Consider the following 19,591-nt stretch of genomic DNA (forward strand, 5'->3'; position numbering starts at 1 on the left):
CCGTCCTCCAGCACGGCAGCGATTTCACAGAAAATATGTAGATAATGCTTTTGTGGATAACAAATCATATTCGCGTTCGTATGTCGCCGTTGTATAGGTTACGGCGGTAGGCAGGCAGGCGGACTCGGTGGTCGGGCAGGGGCCTTCCCATGACGCGGCCGGGCCGGGCCAGGCCAGGCCGGGATGTGGAGTGCGGCTGTGGTTGGGCGTGTGGTGGCGGTGGTGGCGGCCCCCTTCCGCAGGAGGCTCCCGGAGTTCGTGACGAAACAGCAGCCAGTCCTCCGGCAGAGTGGGCGACGGTGTTCCAGTAACCCGAAGGAGAGCGGAAAGCCCGAGCGGAATGGAGCGGTGGCAGTGCGCAAAGGTGAAGGTCAGTCCGGCGGCGATTGGATCGGGGCAAGGAGGGGTGCGACATGTCGGGGAAGACTGAGGGGTCTCGGTGTGCAAATAGGGTGTAATCGAAATGGGTGGCCATCGGCAGAGCATGGCTGTTGTAGCAGACGGAGCGAAGGTGTTCCAGAAAGAAGTCGCGTCGGGAGTCGGTGATGTAGAGGAGTACCTGGCGACAGCATCAGAACTAATCATTGATTCTCAACGTGGGGTCACAGGAGTTTTTGAATGGCCTGTGAGAAATTTATTGCCTAATACAAAAATATATAAATTAACACTCTGAATGAGATGAATGGGAAAATATGCTAGACTATGTAAATGAGGTAGCAAAACAGTTGTGTGTGGGTAGGGGTTAGGGGGTGGCATATCAATCGTTATCTCAGGAGCAATACACACAAAGTGCTGCAGGAGCTCAGTGGACCAGGCAGCATCCATGATGGGAATAAACAATCGATGGTTTGGGCTGAGACCCTTCATCGGGACTGGAGTGGAACGGGGAAAATGTTAGAACGAGAAGCTGGGGGAAGGGGAGGAAGTAGTAAACACAAAAGTGCACTGCAGATGCTGTGGTCAAATCAAGACGTACAAAAAAGCAGGATGAACTCAGCAGGTCGGGCAGCATCCGTTGAAAGGAGTACCGTAGATTCCGGATTATAAGCCGCTACTTTTTTCCCACATTTTGAACAGCTTTGAACTCTGCGGCCTTTAATCCAGAGCGGCTAATACATGGTTTTTTTTTTCATGCCGCCTCGTAAACATTTTGCCTCGTAACAGTAGACCAATAAAATTGATGAGTAGTTCACAGAGGTCCAATGAAATTGTACGATAAATCAAGCGCACTTTCACAATTAAATTATTGTAAATCAGTCATTTGTACTCACCCTCATCAACATGGAAAATACTCGAAGAAAAGCAAGACCCGAGCGCGTCAGACCCGATTAGACCCGATTGCGTTACGCAAGCGCGTCAGACCCGATTAGACCCGATCGCGTTACGCAAGCGCGTCAGACCCGAGCGAAAACGCTGCTTTTAAGTTAAAGTCGATCAATAACTTTTCCTGGTAGGCTGCAGTATATATATTTTTACCAGTCGCTAGGAGATATTGGAATGTTGTTCGTGCTGTTCAGTAAAAAAGTATATGCAACGTAATTTGTGTTACCGATACGTATGTATATTTAAAAGTAGCGGTGCGGCCTAAAATCTGGTGCGGCCTTTACAATTAAAAAACTGATTTTATTTCTAAAATTAGAGCCAGCGGCTTTTAATCAGGTGTGCTCTGTAGTCCGGAATCTACGGTAGTTAACGTCTCGGGTCAGGAGGAAGTAGTACAAGCTGGCAGGGGATTGGTGAAACCGGGAGAGGGGGAGGGGTGAAGTAAAGAGCTGAGAAGTTGATTGGTGAAGGAGATACAGGGCTGCGAAAGGGGGAATTTGATAGGAGAGGACAGGAGACTATGGGAGAAAGGGAAGGGGACAGATCACCTGAGGGATGTGATGGGCAGGTAAGAAGGAAAAAAAAGTTAGAGAGAAACAAGAATGGGGAATGGTGAAGGTGAGAAGTTTGAGAAATGCCATCAGATTAGAGACAACACAGACGGAATACAAGGTGTTGCTCCTCCAACCTCAGTGTGGTCTCATTGCATCCGGGGATCATGGACTGACACGCTGGAATGGGAAGTGGAATTGGAATGGGTGGCCACCAGGAAATCCTGCTATTTGTGATGGATGGAGTGAAAGTGTTCAATAAATTGGTCTCCCAATCTGCTTTGGGTCTCACCAATGTACAGGTGGCCACATCAGGAGCCCTGAATACAGTGGATGACCCCACAGGGTCACCTTATCTGGAAGAACTGTTTGGGACCTTGAATGGTCGTGAGCAAGGCGGTGTAGAGGCAGGTGTGGCACTTGTTTCGCTTGCAAGGATAAGTGTCAGGAGCAGAGGTGTGCTAAATGGAAGAGATGTAGGTGAAGGTGGTGTTGATGGTAGAGGAAGGGAAGTCCCTTTCTTTGAAGGAGGACATGTGAGTTGTTCTGGGATGAAAAGTGTCGTACTGAGAACAGATCTGGCGGAGACAGAGGAACGAAGAAAAAGGATTGTCATTTTTACAACTGACAGGGTGGGAAGCGGAATAATCAAAGTTGCTGTGAGAACCAGTGGGTTAAAAAAAATCAGTAGATAGACTGTCTCCAGAGATAGAGGCAGATTGAGAAAGGGGAGAGAGTTGTCAGAAATAGATAAAGTAAATTTGAGGGCAATGTGGAAATTGGAGGTAATGTTGATGACATTAATGAGCTTAGTATGGGTGTAGGAAGCAGCACCAATGCAGTCATCAATATAGCGTAGGAAGAGCTGGGGAGTGATGCTGGTGTGCCACTTAGCCGAAAAATCTGCAGTACTCCATGCGAGTACCCTCTTCCCATCCTACACTTGTAAAAATGCCATTCCCTTTTCCCAGTAGTTCCTCCATTTCTGCCGCATCTGTTCTCAATATGAGGTTTTTAATTCTAGAACAACTGAGATGCCCTCCTTATTCAAAGAAAGGGGCTTCCCTTCCTCTACCATCAAGTCAGCCCTTACCTTATCGTCCCACTGCCACACCAGGGATAGGATTCCTCTTATCTTCACCTACCACCCCACAAGCCTGTGCACTCACCACACAATTCTCTAACTTCCAACAGGATCCTACCACCAAGCTTATCTTTCCCTTCCCCCTCCCCCATTTTCTGCTTTCTGTAGGGATTTCTCTCTACTTGGCTTCCTGGTCCCTCCCCACTAATCTCCCTCCTGGCACTTACCCTTGCAAGCAGTACGTTCCACACCTGCACTTACACCTCTTCTCTCACTACCATTCAGGCCCCAGTCACTCCATTGCCTCTGTCCTCTCCTATTAAATTCTCCCTTCTCCAGCCCTGTGACTTTTCACCAATCAACTTCCCAGTTCTTTACTTCACCCCTCACTCCTCCCAGTTTCACCTATCACCTTGTGTTTCTTCCTCTCCTCTGCCCACCTTCTTTTCCTCCTTCAGTCCTGCTGAGATTCTCAGCATTGTCTGTGTTGCTTAATTACCATATTTTGAAAACAAATTCAATTTGCGTTTCTTGATATATTGTAGCATTTCAAAGTGATAAGCAACTTGAAGAAATTGTCTCTGCTTTCTGACACATTTTACCTGCCAAATGTTTTTAAAAACTATTAATTAAAGTGAGAAGGGGGGAAAAAAAACTTTTCAGATCATGCAAAGAGGCCCGTACTGCTTTCCTTGGAAATATCAAACTTTTCAGCAGCAATATTGGACATTGTGCGTTTATGCAATTTCCTTCACAATTGCAAGATAATGATCTGATTGTATATCTCAATCATTTGAAACAACAGCACACTGACATGGAATTTTGGTTCAGAGACTTACTGAAGGTGCATTTTCTAGATTGGGTGGTAGATTCATTTGGGCAGAATGTGAACGATGTTGACACCACATTGTAAGAATGAACATCCTCTACATAGCACCATCCAGAGACAGAGAAGCAGTTTCAGCGACAGGTTACTATCGATGCAATGCTCCTCAGACAGGTGAAGAGGTCAATACTCCCCAATGCCATTAGGCTTTACAATTCAACCGCCAGGACTTAAGAACTTTTTAAAAGCTATTATTAATGCTTTTTGAGATAGTGATTTAGATGCATATCATATTTTTTACTGAGTTAAGTATTGTATGTAATTAGTTTTGCTACAACAAGTGTATGGGACATTGGAAAAAAAAGTTGAATTTCCCCATGGGGATGAATAAAGTATCTATCTATCTATCTATTGAGCTGCAGGGTGATATAACAGCTCAGACAAAATTTAAATGTAGCAAACAAAATTTCTGGATAACTACTGACATTCAAAATAAATTTCCACAGCTCTGGCAGAAAGCAAGGTTGTTTTTAATTGGAGTTCCCATCTCTTATCTAGTCAAGCTCTTCACTTGCTATCAAGAGCTTGTAACTATCTTAATGTTGTGAAAAGAGGTGCTCTTCGATCATCTTTCACCAAGTTGCAACCAGATATTCAAAAACTTGCTAGTTTGCATCAGTCACAAGGATCTCACTAAATACTCAAAGTGACAATATTAGTGATTTTTTTGTTGCACACTGGAAGAATATTATATATAAATATCCTATTCAGAACTTTTAAATAGTTTAGTATTTTGTATACACCTGTACACACATTTAACATGCCTGTAATCAGTTAAAACATAAATATTGACTATATTAGAATTATTAGTACAGTTGACCAGAAAAAAATGTTAACAACTAACAGAGACTATGGAGGACGGGGTCCACAGAGGTAAATAGAAGTTGCAAGTGGGGAACAAACAGAGAACCTCTGTAATAAATGACATCAACAGACTCATGGGTGAAGTGCCGCCTCAGCCTGGAAGGAATATTTAGGACACTGAGTAGTGATGGGGGTAGGAACAGCATCTAGCATAGCCAGAGGGAGATCGATAGGATGGGACAAGTGGAGAAGGAAGCCACAGAGAGCAACCTGAGCGGCAAGTTGGTGTTGGTGGGGGGTGGGATCCTGTTGAAGATAGCAGAGGTTGTGGAGAATGATATGTTGGATGTGTAGGCTCGAGGGGTGATAACAGGGATAGGGTTTCCCTTATCCTCATATATGTAACCCAATCCCTGCTATGTAGGTGGGGAGGAATGGGTGAGGGTAGCATTGTTAGTGGCAAAAGGGAAACCCTGTTTTCTTAAAGAAAAAAAGACACATTTTCTGGAATAGAAGGAGTCGCCCTAAGAACAAAATCTCCATGGTGGGAGATTTTAATTTCCCAAATATTGATTGGCATCTCCCTAGTGCGAGGGCTTTAAATGGGGTGGAGTTTGTTAGGTGTGTTCAACAGGGTTTCTTGACACAATATGTAGATAAAGCCTACGAGAGGAGAGGCTGTACTTGATCTGGTAGAGGAAAATGAACCTGGTCAGGTGTCAGGTCTCTCAGTGGGAGAGCATTTTGGTGATAGTGATCACAATTTTCTCTCCTTTACCATAGCATTAGAGAGGGATAGGAACAGACAAGTTAGGAAAGTGTTTAATTGGAGTAAAGTGAAATATCAGGCAGGAACTTGAAAGCATAAATTGGGAACAGATGTTCTCAGGGAAAAGTACAGAAGAAATGTGGCAAATGTTATGGGGATATTTGCATGGAGTTCTGCATAGGTATCTTCCAATGAGACAGGGAAAGGATGGTAGGTACAGAAACCATGGTGTACAAAGACTGTTGTAAATCTAGTAAAGAAGAAGTGCTTACGAAAGGTTCTAAAAACTATAATGATAGAGATCTAGAAATTTTAAGGCTACCAGGAAGGAGCTTAAGAAAGAAATTAAGAGAGCCAGAAGGGGCCATGAGAAAGTTCTGGCGGACAGGATTAAGGAAAACCCCAAGGGATTCTACAGGTATGTGAAGAGCAAGAGGGTAAGACATGAGAGAATAGGACCAATCAAGTGTGACAGTGGAAAAGTGTGTATGGAAGCAGAGGAGATAGCAGATGTACTTTGCTTCTGTATTCACTACAGAAAAGGATCTTGGCGATTGTAGGGATGACTTACAGCAGATTGAAAAGCTTGAGCATGTAGATATTAAAGAGGATGTGCTGGAGCTTTTGGAAAGCATCGTTGGATAATTTACCGGGACCGGATGTGATATACCCCAAGCTACTGTGGGAGGCGAGAGAGGAAATTGCTGAGCATCTGACAATGATCTTTGCATCATCAATGGGGACAGGAGAGGTTCTGGAGGATTGGAGGGTTGCAGATGTTGTTCCCTTATTCAAGAAAGGGAGTAGAGATAGCCCAGGAAATTATAGACCGGTGAGTCTATAGACCAGTGGAGAAGATCCTGAGAGGCAGGATTTATGAACATTTGGAGAGGCATAATATGATTAGGAATAGTCAGCATGGCTTTGTCAAAGGCAGGTTGTGCCATACGAGCCTGATTGAATTTTTTTGAGGATGTGATTAAACACATTGATGAAGGTAGAGCAGTAAATGTTGTGTATATGGATTTCAGCAAGGCATTTGACAAGGTACCCCATGCAAGGCTTATTGAGAAAGTAAAGATGCATGGGATCCAAGGGGACATTGCTTTGTGGATCCAGAACTGGCTTGCCCACAGAAGGCAAAGAGTGAGTGGTTGTAGATGGGTCATATTCTGCATGGAGGTCGTGACCAGTGGTGTGCCTCAGGGATCTGTTCTGGGACCCCTACTCCTCGTGATTTTTATAAATGACCTGGATGAGGAAGTGGAGGGATGGGTTAGTAAATTTGCTGATGGCACAAAGGTTGGGGGTGTTGTGGATAGTGTGGAGGGCTGTCAGAGGTAACAGCAGGACATCGATAGGATGGAAAACTGGGCTGAGAAGTGGCAGATGGAGTTCAATCCAGATAAGTGTGGGGTGGTTCACTTTGGTAGGTCAGATATGGCAGAATATAGTATTAATGGTAAGACTCTTGGCGGTGTGGAGGATCAGACGGATCTTGGGGTCCGAGTACATAAGATAGTCAAAGCTGCCACGCAGGTTGACTCTGTGGTTAAGAAGACATGCGGTGCATTAGCCTTATCATGAGATTGAGTTTAGAAGCCGAGAGGTAATGTTGCAGCTATATAGGACCCTGGTCAGACCCCACTTGGAGTACTGTGCTCAGTTCTGATTGCTTCACTGCTGGAAGGATGTGGAAACCATGGAAAGGGTCCAGAGGAGATTTACAAGGATGTTGCCTGGATTGGGAAGCATGCCTTGAGAATAGGTTGAGTGAACTCAGCCTTTTTTCCTTGGAGCGACAGAGTATGAGAGGTGACCTGATAGAGGTGAGAGGCGTTGATCGTGTGGATAGTCAGAGGCTTTTTCCCAGGGCTGAAATGGCTAGCATGAGAGGGCACCATTTTAAGGTGCTTGGAAGCAGGTACAGAGGAGATGTCAGGGGTAAGTTTTTTTACGCAGAGAGTGGTGAGTGCGTGGAATGGGCTGCCGGTGACGGCGGTGGAGGCAGATACGATAGGGTCTTTTAAGAAACTCCTGGATTGGTACACGGAGTTTAAAAAAATAGAGGGCTGTGGGTAAGCCTAGGTAATTTCTAAGGTAGGGACATGTTCGGCACTGCTCTGTGGGCCAAAGGGCCTGTTTTGTGCTGTAGGTTTTTCATGTTTCTAAATAAGATAGAGGAACTAAGAAGGGAATATTTTATTCTTACAATTAGTGAAGATTATAATTTCCCACAGTTGCTGATGTGTTTCCAATAATGTTTATTTTTCTTAATCCCAGCATTTACATTTAATTTCAGCATTTAATTTTTAAAAATAATCTGCTATATATTTTTCAGGACGCCCAGCTTTCAAATTACCAGGGCACAAGCCTTCAAATTTTGATAAAAAATTTTTGATATGGACTGGTCGTTTCAGACGAGAGGAGGATATTCCAGCATTGGTTTCGTAAGTGATAAAATGGATATGGGATTTTACTGATTGATGGTTTTGTTTTTCCATGGGGGTTACTGGTGCTCTTTCCTTTAGTTCTTACTCACCTGTCACTTAACTGCTTCTAGCATTGGTCAGTACAGTTGCTGAAATTGTTGCAACAGGCTAACACATGCATATTATAACAAACAGCTAATTTCAGCAACCATTACATGTATTTTTTTTTGCTACCAAAACACTTTTATAGCAGCTTGTACAATGTATAGTACTGTGCAAATATCTTAAGACATGTAAAAAAAATTCTGTAGAACAGATGCTTTCAAAAATAATGAAATGAAAAGTTTCTAAATATCAGAAAATTTACTATAAAGATTAGTAAACAGTAAAAAATAATCAAATCAATATTTTTTGTCTGCTTTTAAAACTGCATCAGTTCTCTTAGGTACACTGTCGTGCAGTTTTATAAGAAAATTGGCTGGTAGGTTGTTCCAAGCATCTTGGAGAACTTGCCACAGGTCTTATACTAACTTCGGTTGTTTCACTTGCTTCTGTCTCTCCTGGTAATCCTAAATAACATTATATTTAAAAAATCTAGGGTACCTAAGACTTTTGCACAATACTGTATTTACAAAGGCTTTTGTCTGCCACTACAGCAAATAAGGAATTAGTGCCCACAAAATAATTGCATGTAAATAGGCCAATTGGTTTCTATGCATTACTCTGAAAATGTTACCAGTGTGTACCCTTTCTGACTACCATGCTGCATAGCAGCACACTATTTTGTTTTCCTTTGACAGCATATTCTCTCTAGACATTCTTTCCATCATTGACTACAGAAAATCATCAAATTTACAAGCTCTGGCTGGACCATTGGTGTTACTCTGCTGTACATAGTTTGTAATACAAAATTAATGTTACATAAATGCACTCTCAGGCAAGGATTTTAAGTTACAATTTGGTACTCATTGGGAGATGTCTTAATTTCAACATCAGTGCTAGACCAAATGTTTAGTTAACTTCCAAGTTATTTGGAAAGTATGCAACTTATCCTATTGCTGGTGAAAACCAGCCAAACTCTTGCCATTTTTCATTCATTCTCAAATGCTCCATTTGGATAAAAACATTACGAGAAACTCTAATGGTCAACCAATTTGTTTCAGAATTGAGATGATCCATGCTGCAAGGAACAAAATGCGAGTGAAAGCCTGTTACTTAATGATAGTCATGACCATTGTTGCTTGCATTGGGATGGTCATATCGGGAAAGAATGTAAGTAATCTTATTGACTGCTTGTCATAAATCAAGTTCTGCTTCTGTAACCAAATTTCTTTTGCCTGGTGAAATAAATGTCGTACAATCAATAGTCTTTATCTGGGTCATAACATATTATGTGTAATTTAATTCCCATGGCAATGTTCTGATTAGGAAAATAAGCCTAGAAATATTAGTGCCTTTTATGTGCAAATCAAAAGTGGTTTAACCTGAGGTAGATCACATTGGTGATAATTTCTGGAAATGAATTTCTGGCAGTAAGTACTTATCAGTAATAAAGTGCATTTCACTTTAATGTGATGCTTTCCCAATATCGCTAACATCCTGCAAACATTCCACCTTGCCTGTGTAATTTGGACTTTTTGAGTATGACCTTCATGAAACACTTGTTATACAATGTCGTACTTTGTTGTATTTGTGTATTTAAAGAGCAGTTTTCTGTTGGGGATAATGGACAGAGCAGCCTCAGAATTTGCTTTCAAATCTTGAAAGTGGGCTCAAACTAAGTTTCTTTTCCTCCCCTGAAGTACAAACCGAGGAGATTCTGCAGGTGTTAGAAATCCAGAGTTACACACAAAATGCTGGAGCCACTCAGCAGGTCAGGCAGAGGAATAAGCAGATGTGGCATTTTAGGCTGAGACCTTCCTTAAACATTTAATTGCCCAGTTATTTATTAAGTGTCTTATTGGTGACAGTTCTTCATTTCCTAGATGAGGCATGACAGGATTTGCTACATGTCTGTTACTTATTTGTGTACAATGAAACGTGTTATTGAAACAAAACAACTAGAGAAAAAATGGTATGTTCAGAAACATTTAAAGCAGAAACAATTTTAAAATCTAATTCTCATTTAAATTACACATCATGCATTCACGTTGCTCCCCCATGTGTGTTTTGTAGACTTAGTCCTATAGCACAGCTTACCACACAACATGTTGTAGGCTTCCTTGAGCCTGGCTGCGAGGTCCAGACATTTGTGCTGTATGAAAAAGTGATAATGAGACTCACACTAATGCCCTGAACCAGCAGATCAGCATACCTATGGGGGGGAAGGGTTACAGGGCTGGGATTCTGCTTTAGTTCTTTGACCACTTCAACTTAATTTCAACCTTCATGCTGTACTGACTGACTACTAAATCATTACAAAGTCCTACTGAAGGGTTTTGGCCCAAAATGTTGACAATACTCTTTTCCATAGATGCTACCTGGCCTGTTGGGTTCCTCCAGTATTGTGTGTGTGTTACTAAATCAATAAGCTGATTCCTGATGCTTGCAGTAAGTTTGCTATGTTATTACAGCAACTAGAACCCCACCCAGAACCAATGGGAGGTTAGGTGATGGGAGCAAACAGAGTAGGGGTAGGTGTTGTGCATATTCATTCTCCTCTAGAGAGAGGACAGTTCTGGGATTCCTGAAGAACATGCTGGTCACATAGGAAGCAGCATCACCTCTAGAGAACAGCCAGCTGCTTGTGCAACATCACTTTGCTGCTGTAGAACCTAGAGCAGGTTCCTGTCTCCAGAGACAACACCAGCTTAATGAGGATATCATGCTTTTTCCTGGTGGCATAGTCCAGACTTACCCCAGGATCATGAACTACACAGAAGCTGTGCTTGTGACTTCACAAGATTTCACCGGAGCTATTATGAGATAGTTAGCAATACCCAGCAAAATAATGGGACAAGTGGGTGTTAGTTTTCTAACTGAGCACAGCCTCCATTTAGGGCTTATAGGGGGTGGGGTCCTGAATGCCTCACACCTTCTATAGGTTGTATTTGGCTCGATGGCTCACTTACCACCTTCTAATCATGGTCCACAGGTGCACTCTCTGGGACAATAATAAAGTGAGAGACCTCACACGAGATGCCTGAAGATTTATAGACAATAGGTGCAGAAGTAGACCATTCGGCCCTTTGAGCCTGCACCGCCATTTTGAGATCATGGCTGATCAACTACTATCATTACCCGGTTCCTGCCTTGTCCCCATATCCCTTGATTCCCCTATCCATAAGATACCTATCTAGCTCCTTGAAAGCATCCAGAGAATTGGCCTCCACTACCTTCCGAGGCAGTGCATTCCAGACCCCCACAACTCTCTGGGAGAAGAAGTTTTTCCTTAACTCTGTCCTAAATGACCTACCCCTTATTCTCAAACCATGCCCTCTGGTACTGGACTCTCCCAGCATCTGGCACATATTTCCTGCCTCTATCTTGTCCAATCCCTTAATAATCTTATATGTTTCAATCAGATCCCCTCTCAATCTCCTTAATTCCAGCGTGTACAAGCCCAGTCTCTCTAACCTCTCTGCGTAAGACAGTCCAGACATCCCAGGAATTAACCTCGTGAATCTACGCTGCACTTCCTCTACAGCCAGGATGTCCTTCCTTAACCCTGGAGACCAAAACTGTACACAATACTCCAGGTGTGGTCTCACCAGGGCTCTGTACAAATGCAAGAGGATTTCCTTGCTCTTGTACTCAATTCCCTTTGTAATAAAGGCCAACATTCCATTAGCCTTCTTCACTGCCTGCTGCACTTGCTCATTCACCTTCAGTGACTGATGAACAAGGACTCCTAGATCTCTTTGTATTTCTCCCTTACCTAACTACACCGTTCAGATAATAATCTGCCTTCCTGTTCTTACTCCCAAAGTGGATAACCTCACACTTATTCACATTAAACGTCATCTGCCAAGTATCTGCCCACTCACTCAGCCTATCCAAGTCACTCTGAATTCTCCTAACATCCTCATCACGTCACACTGCCACCCAGCTTAGTATCATCAGCAAATTTGCTGATGTTATTTTCAATGCCTTCATCCAAATCGTTGACGTAAATTGTAAACAGCTGTGGTCCCAATACCGAGCCCTGTGGCACCTGCCATTCCGAGAAACACCCATTCACCGCTACCCTTTGCTTTCTATCTGCCAACCAGTTTTCTATCCATGTCAATGTCTTCCCCCCGATGCCCTGAGCTTTGATTTTACCCACCAATCTCCTATGTGGGACCTTATCAAATGCCTTCTGAAAATCGAGGTACACTACATCCACTGGATCTCCCCCATCTAACTTCCTGGTTACATCCTCGAAAAACTCCAATAGATTAGTCAAGCATGATTTACCCTTGGTAAATCCATGCTGGCTCGGCCCAATCCTATCACTGCTATCTAGATATGCCACTATTTCATCCTTAATAATGGACTCTAGCATCTTCCCCACCACCGATGTCAGGCTGACAGGTCGATAGTTCTCTGTTTTCTCCCTCCCTCCTTTCTTAAAAAGTGGGATAACATTAGCCATTCTCCAATCCTCAGGAACTGATCCTGAATCCAAGGAACATTGGAAAATGATTACCAATGCATCCGCAATTTCCAGGGCCACCTCCTTTAGTACCCTAGGATGCAGACCATCTGGACCTGGGGATTTGTCAGCCTTCAGTCCCATCAGTCTTCTCATCACCGTTTCCTTCCTAATGTCATTCTCTTTTATTTCCTCTGTTACCCTATGTCCTTGGCCCATCCATACATCTGGGAGATTGCTTGTGTCTTCCTTAGTGAAAACAGATCTAAAGTACTCATTAAATTCTTCTGCCTTTTCTGTTTCCCATAACAATTTCACCCAATTCATTCTTCAAGGGCCCAACATTGTTCTTAACTATCTTCTTTCTCTTCACGTACCTAAAAAAGCTTTTGCTATCTTCCTTTATATTCCCGGCTAGCTTGCGTTCGTACCTCATTTTTTCTCCCCGTATTGTCTTTTTAGTTAAGTTCTGTTGTTCCTTAAAAACTTCCCAATCATCTGTCCTCCCACTCACCTTAGCTCTGTCATACTTTATTTAATGCTATGCAATCTCTGACTTCCTTTGTCAACCACTGTGGCCCCTTTCCCCCCTTTGAATTCTTCCTTCTCTGGGGGATGAACTGATTTTGCACCTTGTGCATTATTCCCAAGAATACCTGCCATTGCTGTTCCACTGTCTTTTCTGCTAGGCTATCCGTCCAGTCAACTTTGGCCAGCTCCTCCCTCATGGCTCCATAGTTTCCCCTGTTCAACTGCAACACTGACACCTCCGATCTGCCCTTATCCTTCTCAAATTGCAGATAAAAACTTATCATATTATGGTCACTACCTCCTAATGGCTCCCTTACTGCAAGATCGCTTATCAAATCCTGTTCATTACATAACACTAAATCCAGAATAGTCTTGTCCCTGTTCGGCTCTCGTACAAGCTGTTGCAAGAATGCATCCCGTAGGCACTCTACAAGCTCCCTATCCTGGGGTCCAGCACCAACCTGATTCTCCCAGTTCACCTGCATGTTGAAATCCCCCATAACTACTGTGACATTACCTTTGCCACATGCCAATGTTAACTCCCTATTCAACTTATTTATGTTGGACTTCAATCTTTTGGTGCCTGGAACATCTCTGTAATATGTATTCCTCTATCCTAATCTACTTCTGATTTAATTATATAGTGGAGCTGGAGGTGACATACTTTGGTTTCATCACTGTCCTCTTCCAGACTCCTTCCCCAACAGCACTGCCGCATTTCTTTCATATCGGGGAGAGGGAAAGTATGGTGTCACCTTGCAAAAGCAAGTTGTTATGTTGCAGCATAAATACCTTTATGCAGAATCACTGATTGTAATGAGCTTACAGTTGATCAAATCAAAGGGAATGAATGATCACAAAACACTTTGTGAATGCCTCTATAGATACATTATAGGTACTTTGTCCATGCTAATTCATTGTTGGCACTTCAGTTCACTCCAGATTGAAAGCAAGAAGCAGATTAAGTAATGAACACGAGAAAGTCTGCAGATGCTGGAAATCCACAGCATGCTTGACCCAAATTCCTCTAGCGGTTTGTTTTCTTGTTCCACACTGCAGCATCTGCACAAAACCATAATACGTAGGAGAAGAATTAGGCCATTCAGCCCATCAAGTCTGATCATCATAGCTGATTGCAGATCCCACTCAACCCCAGATACCTGCCTTCTCATTTTATCCTTTGATGCCCTGACCAATCAGGAAACTATTAACTTCTGCCTTAAATATACCCACATACTTGGCCTCCACTGCAGTCTGTGGCAGAACAGTCCACAAATTCACTACCCTCTGGTTGAAAAACATCCTCCTTACTTCTGTTCTAAAGGGTTGCCCTTCAACTTTGAGTCTGTGCCCTCTGGTTCTGGATACCCCACCAAAGGAAACATCCTCTCCACATCCACCCTATCTAGTCCTTTCAACATTCCGTAGGTTTCAATGAGATCTCCCCGCATTCTTCTAAATTCTAGTGAGTACAGGCCCAAGCTGCCAAACATACCTCATAAATTAACTCCTTCATCCACATGCTTTCTGAGATTATTGGGTTCAAAACTGTTGACTATTCCCTCGGTGCAGCCTGACTAGTGTCTTATAAAGGCTCAGCATTATCTCCTTGCTTTTATATATTCTGTTCTCCTTGAAATAAATGCCAACATTGCATTTGTTTTCTTTACCACAGACTCAACCTGTAAATTAACTATCTGGGGATCTTGCACGAGTACTCCTAAGTCCCTCTGCACCTCTGATGTTTGAACCTTCTCATTTAGATAATAGTCCACACTATTGCTCATTTTACCAAAATGCATCATCGTACATTTCCCACTGTATTCTGTCTGCAACTTTTTTGCCCATTCGACTAATTTGTCCAAGTCATGCTGCAATCACATTGCTTCCTCAGCACTACCCATCCACCCATCTTCGTATCATCCACAAACTTTGCCACAAAGCCATCAATTCCATCATCTAAATCATTGACAATGTGAAAAGCAGCGGTCCCAATACTGACCAAAGAAACACCACTAGTCAACAGCAGTGAGCCACAAAAGGCCCCTTTTATTCCCACTTGCTACCTCCTGTCAGCCATTCTGCTATCCATGCCAGTATCTTTCCTGTAACGCCGCAGGATTTTATCAAATGCCTTCTGAAAATCCAAGTAAATGACATCCACTGCTTCTCCTTTGTCCACCCTGCTTGTTACTTCCTCAAAGAACTCGTAACAGATTTGTCAGCCAAGATTTCCCTTTAGCATGCTGACTTTGACTTATTTTACCTTTGGCCTCCAAGTACCTTGAAACCTCATCCTTAATAATAGACTCCAAACACTTTTCCCACCACTGAGGTTAGGCTAACTGGCCTACAATTTCCTTTCTTTTGCCTTCCTCCCTTTTGCAAGAGTGGAGTGACGTTTGCAATCTTCCAGTCCTCTAGGACCATGCCAGAATCAAGTGATTCTTGAAAGATCAATCTTTTTGCTCACAAAAATTGAAAGTCACCATTAACCAGTAACTTAATTGGACCAGCCAGAAATTCCATGGTACAAAAGAAAGTTAAAGCAGGAGCATTTTGTGGTGAGTGTCTCAACACTTGACACCATCAGAGCTTTCCACCAACCATTACGTATAATTGCAATAAAAAGATAGTGAACCCTTTGCAATTATCTGATTTTCTGCATTATTCATAAAATGTGGTCTGATCTTCATCCAAGTCACAATAATAGACAAACACAATCTGTCTAAACTAATAACACACAAACAATTGTACTTTCCATGTTTTTAAGTCAAACACATTGTTTAACCACAGTCCAGGCTGGAAAATGTGGACCCCTTATATTTAATAACACGTAGAACCTCCTTTAACAGCTATATTCCACCAAACGTTTCATGTAGCTACTGATAAGCCTTGCACAATGGCAAAGAGGAATTTTAGATCATTCCTCCATTCAAAACTGTTCACCAGTTCATCAATATTTCTGGGATACCTTGCATGAACAGCCCTCTTCAGGTCATGCCACAGAATCTCAATTGGGTTAAGGTCTGGTCTCTGACTTGGCCATTCCAAAATCACTAAGTTTCTTATTTTAAACCAATCTGTTGTTGATTTACTTTGTGTGTTTCGGATCATTGAACTTCAGGTGATGGGCAGCTGCCCTGATATTCTCCTGTAAAATGTCTTGATACAATTTTGAATTAATTGTTCCTTCAATGATTGCAAGCTGTCCAGGTTCTGAGATGGCAAAACAGTCCCAAACCATGATGCTCCTTCCATCATGCTTCACAGTTGGGATGAGGTTTTACTGTTGGTGTGCAGTGCCCTTTTTCCTCCAAACTTATCAGTATGCTTTTCTGCCAGAAGGTTCAGCTTCTATCTCATCTGTCCACAGAACATTGTCCCTGAAGTGCTGTGAAACATCTAAGTGTCTTTTGCAAACTTGAAGCGTGCAGCAATGGTTTTTTTTTTTTTGGAGACCAGTGGTTTCCTCCATGGTGCCATTCCATGAACACCATTCTTGTTCAGTGCTTTTCTTATAGTGGACACAGTTCTAGAGATTTCTGCAGGTCTTTGGCTGTTACCCTTGGGTTCTTTATCACCTTACCTCCTTCAGCAATGCACGTTGTGCTGGTGTGATCTTTGCAGTTTAACCACTTCTAGGTAGAGTAGCAACAGTACCGAATTTCCTCCATTTGTACACAATTTCTCTTACCATGGACTGATGAATATTGGGGTTTTCAGAAATGCTTTTGTAGCCTTTTCCAGATTCATGCATCTCTGCAGTTCTTCTAAGGTTCTCTGAAAGTTGTTTTGACCGAGGCATGGTGTGCATACACAGATCTTTTTTGGGAAGAGTAGTCTCTGCCAATAACCTGTGTCTTTTTATAGGGTAGGGCACCTCTACAACCCACACCTCCAATCTCATCTCATGGATTGGAACACTAGACTCCAAATAGCTTTGTGGAGGGCAGTACCCCAGACTGTGATTGTTTAGATGGTGTACTCAGTATTGACGAGAAGTACAATTATTTGTGTGTTATTACTTTAAGCAGATTGTGTTTTTCTACCATTGTGACTTAGATGAAGTTCAGACCACATTTTATGAGTAATTAATGCAGAAAACCAGGTAGGTTACAAAGGGTTCACAAACTTTTTCTTGCAACTGAAGAAATCAGATGCATCATATTAGTACTTTCTGTTTTTCCTGCAGAGTTCGGCTCTGACAAAACAATGTTAAAACCATCCAGGACAAAGCAACCTGCAGGACAGACAACCTATTAAGCATAAGAGAATATTATTTCCCTTCACAAAGAGCACAGTGGCTGCAATCTATTGCATTTACTCAGGCCACTTTGATACTACTGTACAAACTATTGACATAGTTACACTGAAGGCACATGTATTGGAACACAACCACCTGACTTGGAAATATCCAGTCCTTTGGGGCTCTATAACATAGAATGTGTGAGTACTAAGTGCTGACTGCCAGAATCTCAACAGAAGCTAGTGACGGGCAACAAATACAAGCTTCGCTGACCCAGATCCCAAAAGTGGTTAGAAGCTCAGTGCAGGATCTCCAGCTGGTTTAGGTGCTCCACACAATTTCTCCCTTCCTCAACTTCTGTTTTTATTATTGTCCTTTTGGTGGAGTGACTAACAATTGTCTGCATTTCTTAATCAGGAATGAGACAATATTCATCCTTTGCCTAAATAAACAAAAACCCAACCACACTCTCCATTACTGATTAATCTGCTTCAAGCTTTCTGCTTGAGTGTCTCGCAGTTCCATAACTTCTATTAGCAGGACAAAGAGTGCAAAATCAATTGAAGTAACAGAGATGCTTAATGAAAATTGAAAGAATCAATCATGACAATGGTTACATTAAAGTCAGCTGATCATCACCACCTTCTCAGAACGGCACCACTTATTTGTTGCTTTCCAGTATAGTGTACTTATGCTGGAGTTGGACAGGGTGTAAAGGGTGCTCATGTCTCAAAGTCTTTACAAATTCCCAATAGAATGATAATGGAATTATAACATATCCTAAAAGAATCAATGTGCTTAACAGGTAATGCTGAGCTTTCTAACTGCTGTTCCATATTTACACAAAGAAAGTCTATCAAATTTTTAATCTGGAGACAGGAATTATCTACTCTCAGGCAGACTATAAATTGAGCGTCTTTAAACAAATTAAATTTAGTTTATATTATTGAGAATGAAAGGTTAGGTGTTCTCACATCCTTTATACTATGCCATTTTGAATCTTTATCCCACATTTTAGGGGATAGGCCAATGTAGACTGTTGTCACAGCAGAGAAGTTAATTTTAAGCAAAACTTAACTGTTAAAACTTCAAAACATTCTAAATTTTAGAAGTTTCAAAACAAATTTTCTGTTGCTTGCAGGCTGCAAGGAGACATGAATCACTTACAGCCATAAATATGGCAAAGAAAGCCAAGTGGAGAGAGAATATGCAAGAAAAGGTGGTTACAAAAAGCCAGTGATTGGAGTGTGGACTGAAACCCAAATATGTCCCAATCAACTTCATATTTGTGTATGGATACATTGTATATTACTGGTACAGAATATTTTGCTGTTTAAATGTAAGACTTCCGAGTACAGTAATCAGTTTATAAAATATTAATATTGCCAAAATGGTTAGGTGTAAGAAATGTTCATGAAATCTGAGTTATTTGTGTACAGAAACTTTGTACAAAACTATTGCTACCTTCCCTTCACTAACCTGTATTTTCAGCTATCTTTTTGTTAAAGATTTAGAACCATTTAAGAGTAATAACTGCTTTGCTGAAGTTCTGTATGAGAAACACTTATAAAATGAAAGTTTCATAGCTTGTACTTTCCAAAGTATTTCTCCAATGTTTCATCTTTAACAGTTATCTAATTAAACTACATATTGTATAAACTGTACACAATCCTAAAAAAAAAAGTATTTTTCTTGTAACTAAATTCTTGTTTTACTCAAACTTAAGAGTTGATGGGAACTAATCTTAAGTTTAGTGACCTTCATTTATTTAACACCAACTTATTAGATCTGCATTATACATTGTTCTTACAGTCAGAGAAAAGTAAACATACTTGCAAAAGCTATGGATCTTTTGCATCAGAACTACTGAATATCACTATACACTATTTTGTTAATTTGCTTCACTAATCCCTTTGCCAATGTACTGTAGCTATCTTCTATTTCACAATATTCGTAAAAACTATCAGTGCTACACAGCCCCAAATGCAAAACAAATTCTTTAATGAAACCTTTGCTGATGTTCTTAAAACTGTGTAAAGATTCTGCTCTTTGGACTGAACAGGAAAGGTTTCCAATGACTGATGGCCTCTGATTCTGTAGGTTTGATAGTCCTTGTATGTATTGTATAAATGTAAAGATCAGCACATGATGAGCTATCTCTAAGCATATTAAAAAGTGTAGAGCTGGTTGTGTTTGCTGGTTTCATAATTCTGAAGTTAAGTTAATTGGATTGTATCCTCTGGTCTGTATCTATATACTACTAAGACTCTCATGCTCTGTCTGTGACCTCCAATTAGCGCAAACGGTGCTTTACAGCGGCACTTTTTTTTGGCTAAATCGACTGAAAATGCGCTAACTTACAGAATGCAGGCAAAGTTCAGGGTTA

The 19,591-nt window shown here is 41.7% G+C and overlaps 1 protein-coding gene across 2 annotated transcripts; it reads left to right on the forward strand.

The window, feature by feature from the left end:
• The first annotated feature begins 134 nt into the window (after positions 1–134).
• Positions 135–19,391, forward strand: fam162a (family with sequence similarity 162 member A). 2 transcript variants are annotated; one of them, XM_073045392.1, is made up of 4 exons: positions 135–364; positions 7,759–7,867; positions 9,013–9,121; positions 18,347–19,391. In XM_073045392.1, exons 1-4 carry the CDS (start codon positions 184–186, stop codon positions 18,443–18,445), a joined length of 498 nt encoding a protein of 165 aa, XP_072901493.1. In that variant the 5' UTR covers positions 135–183; the 3' UTR covers positions 18,446–19,391. The 2 variants fall into 2 exon arrangements, with proteins under 2 accessions (XP_072901493.1, XP_072901492.1); XM_073045391.1 differs by having other exon boundaries at positions 141–370.
• The last annotated feature ends 200 nt before the right edge of the window (positions 19,392–19,591 follow it).

This window comes from Hemitrygon akajei, chromosome 5 (genome assembly GCF_048418815.1).
Source record: "Hemitrygon akajei chromosome 5, sHemAka1.3, whole genome shotgun sequence".
NCBI classification, from domain to species: Eukaryota; Metazoa; Chordata; class Chondrichthyes; order Myliobatiformes; family Dasyatidae; genus Hemitrygon; species Hemitrygon akajei.

Bases quoted from the DNA above. Each gene is read 5' to 3' on its own strand.
- fam162a (XM_073045391.1), top strand. From the start codon at position 184: ATGTGGAGTGCGGCTGTGGTTGGGCGTGTGGTGGCGGTGGTGGCGGCC. The intron at 7,868-9,012 runs GTAAGTGATAAA...AATTTGTTTCAG, and splicing joins GATATTCCAGCATTGGTTTC to AATTGAGATGATCCATGCTG. The intron at 9,122-18,346 runs GTAAGTAATCTT...TGTTGCTTGCAG, and splicing joins TGGTCATATCGGGAAAGAAT to GCTGCAAGGAGACATGAATC.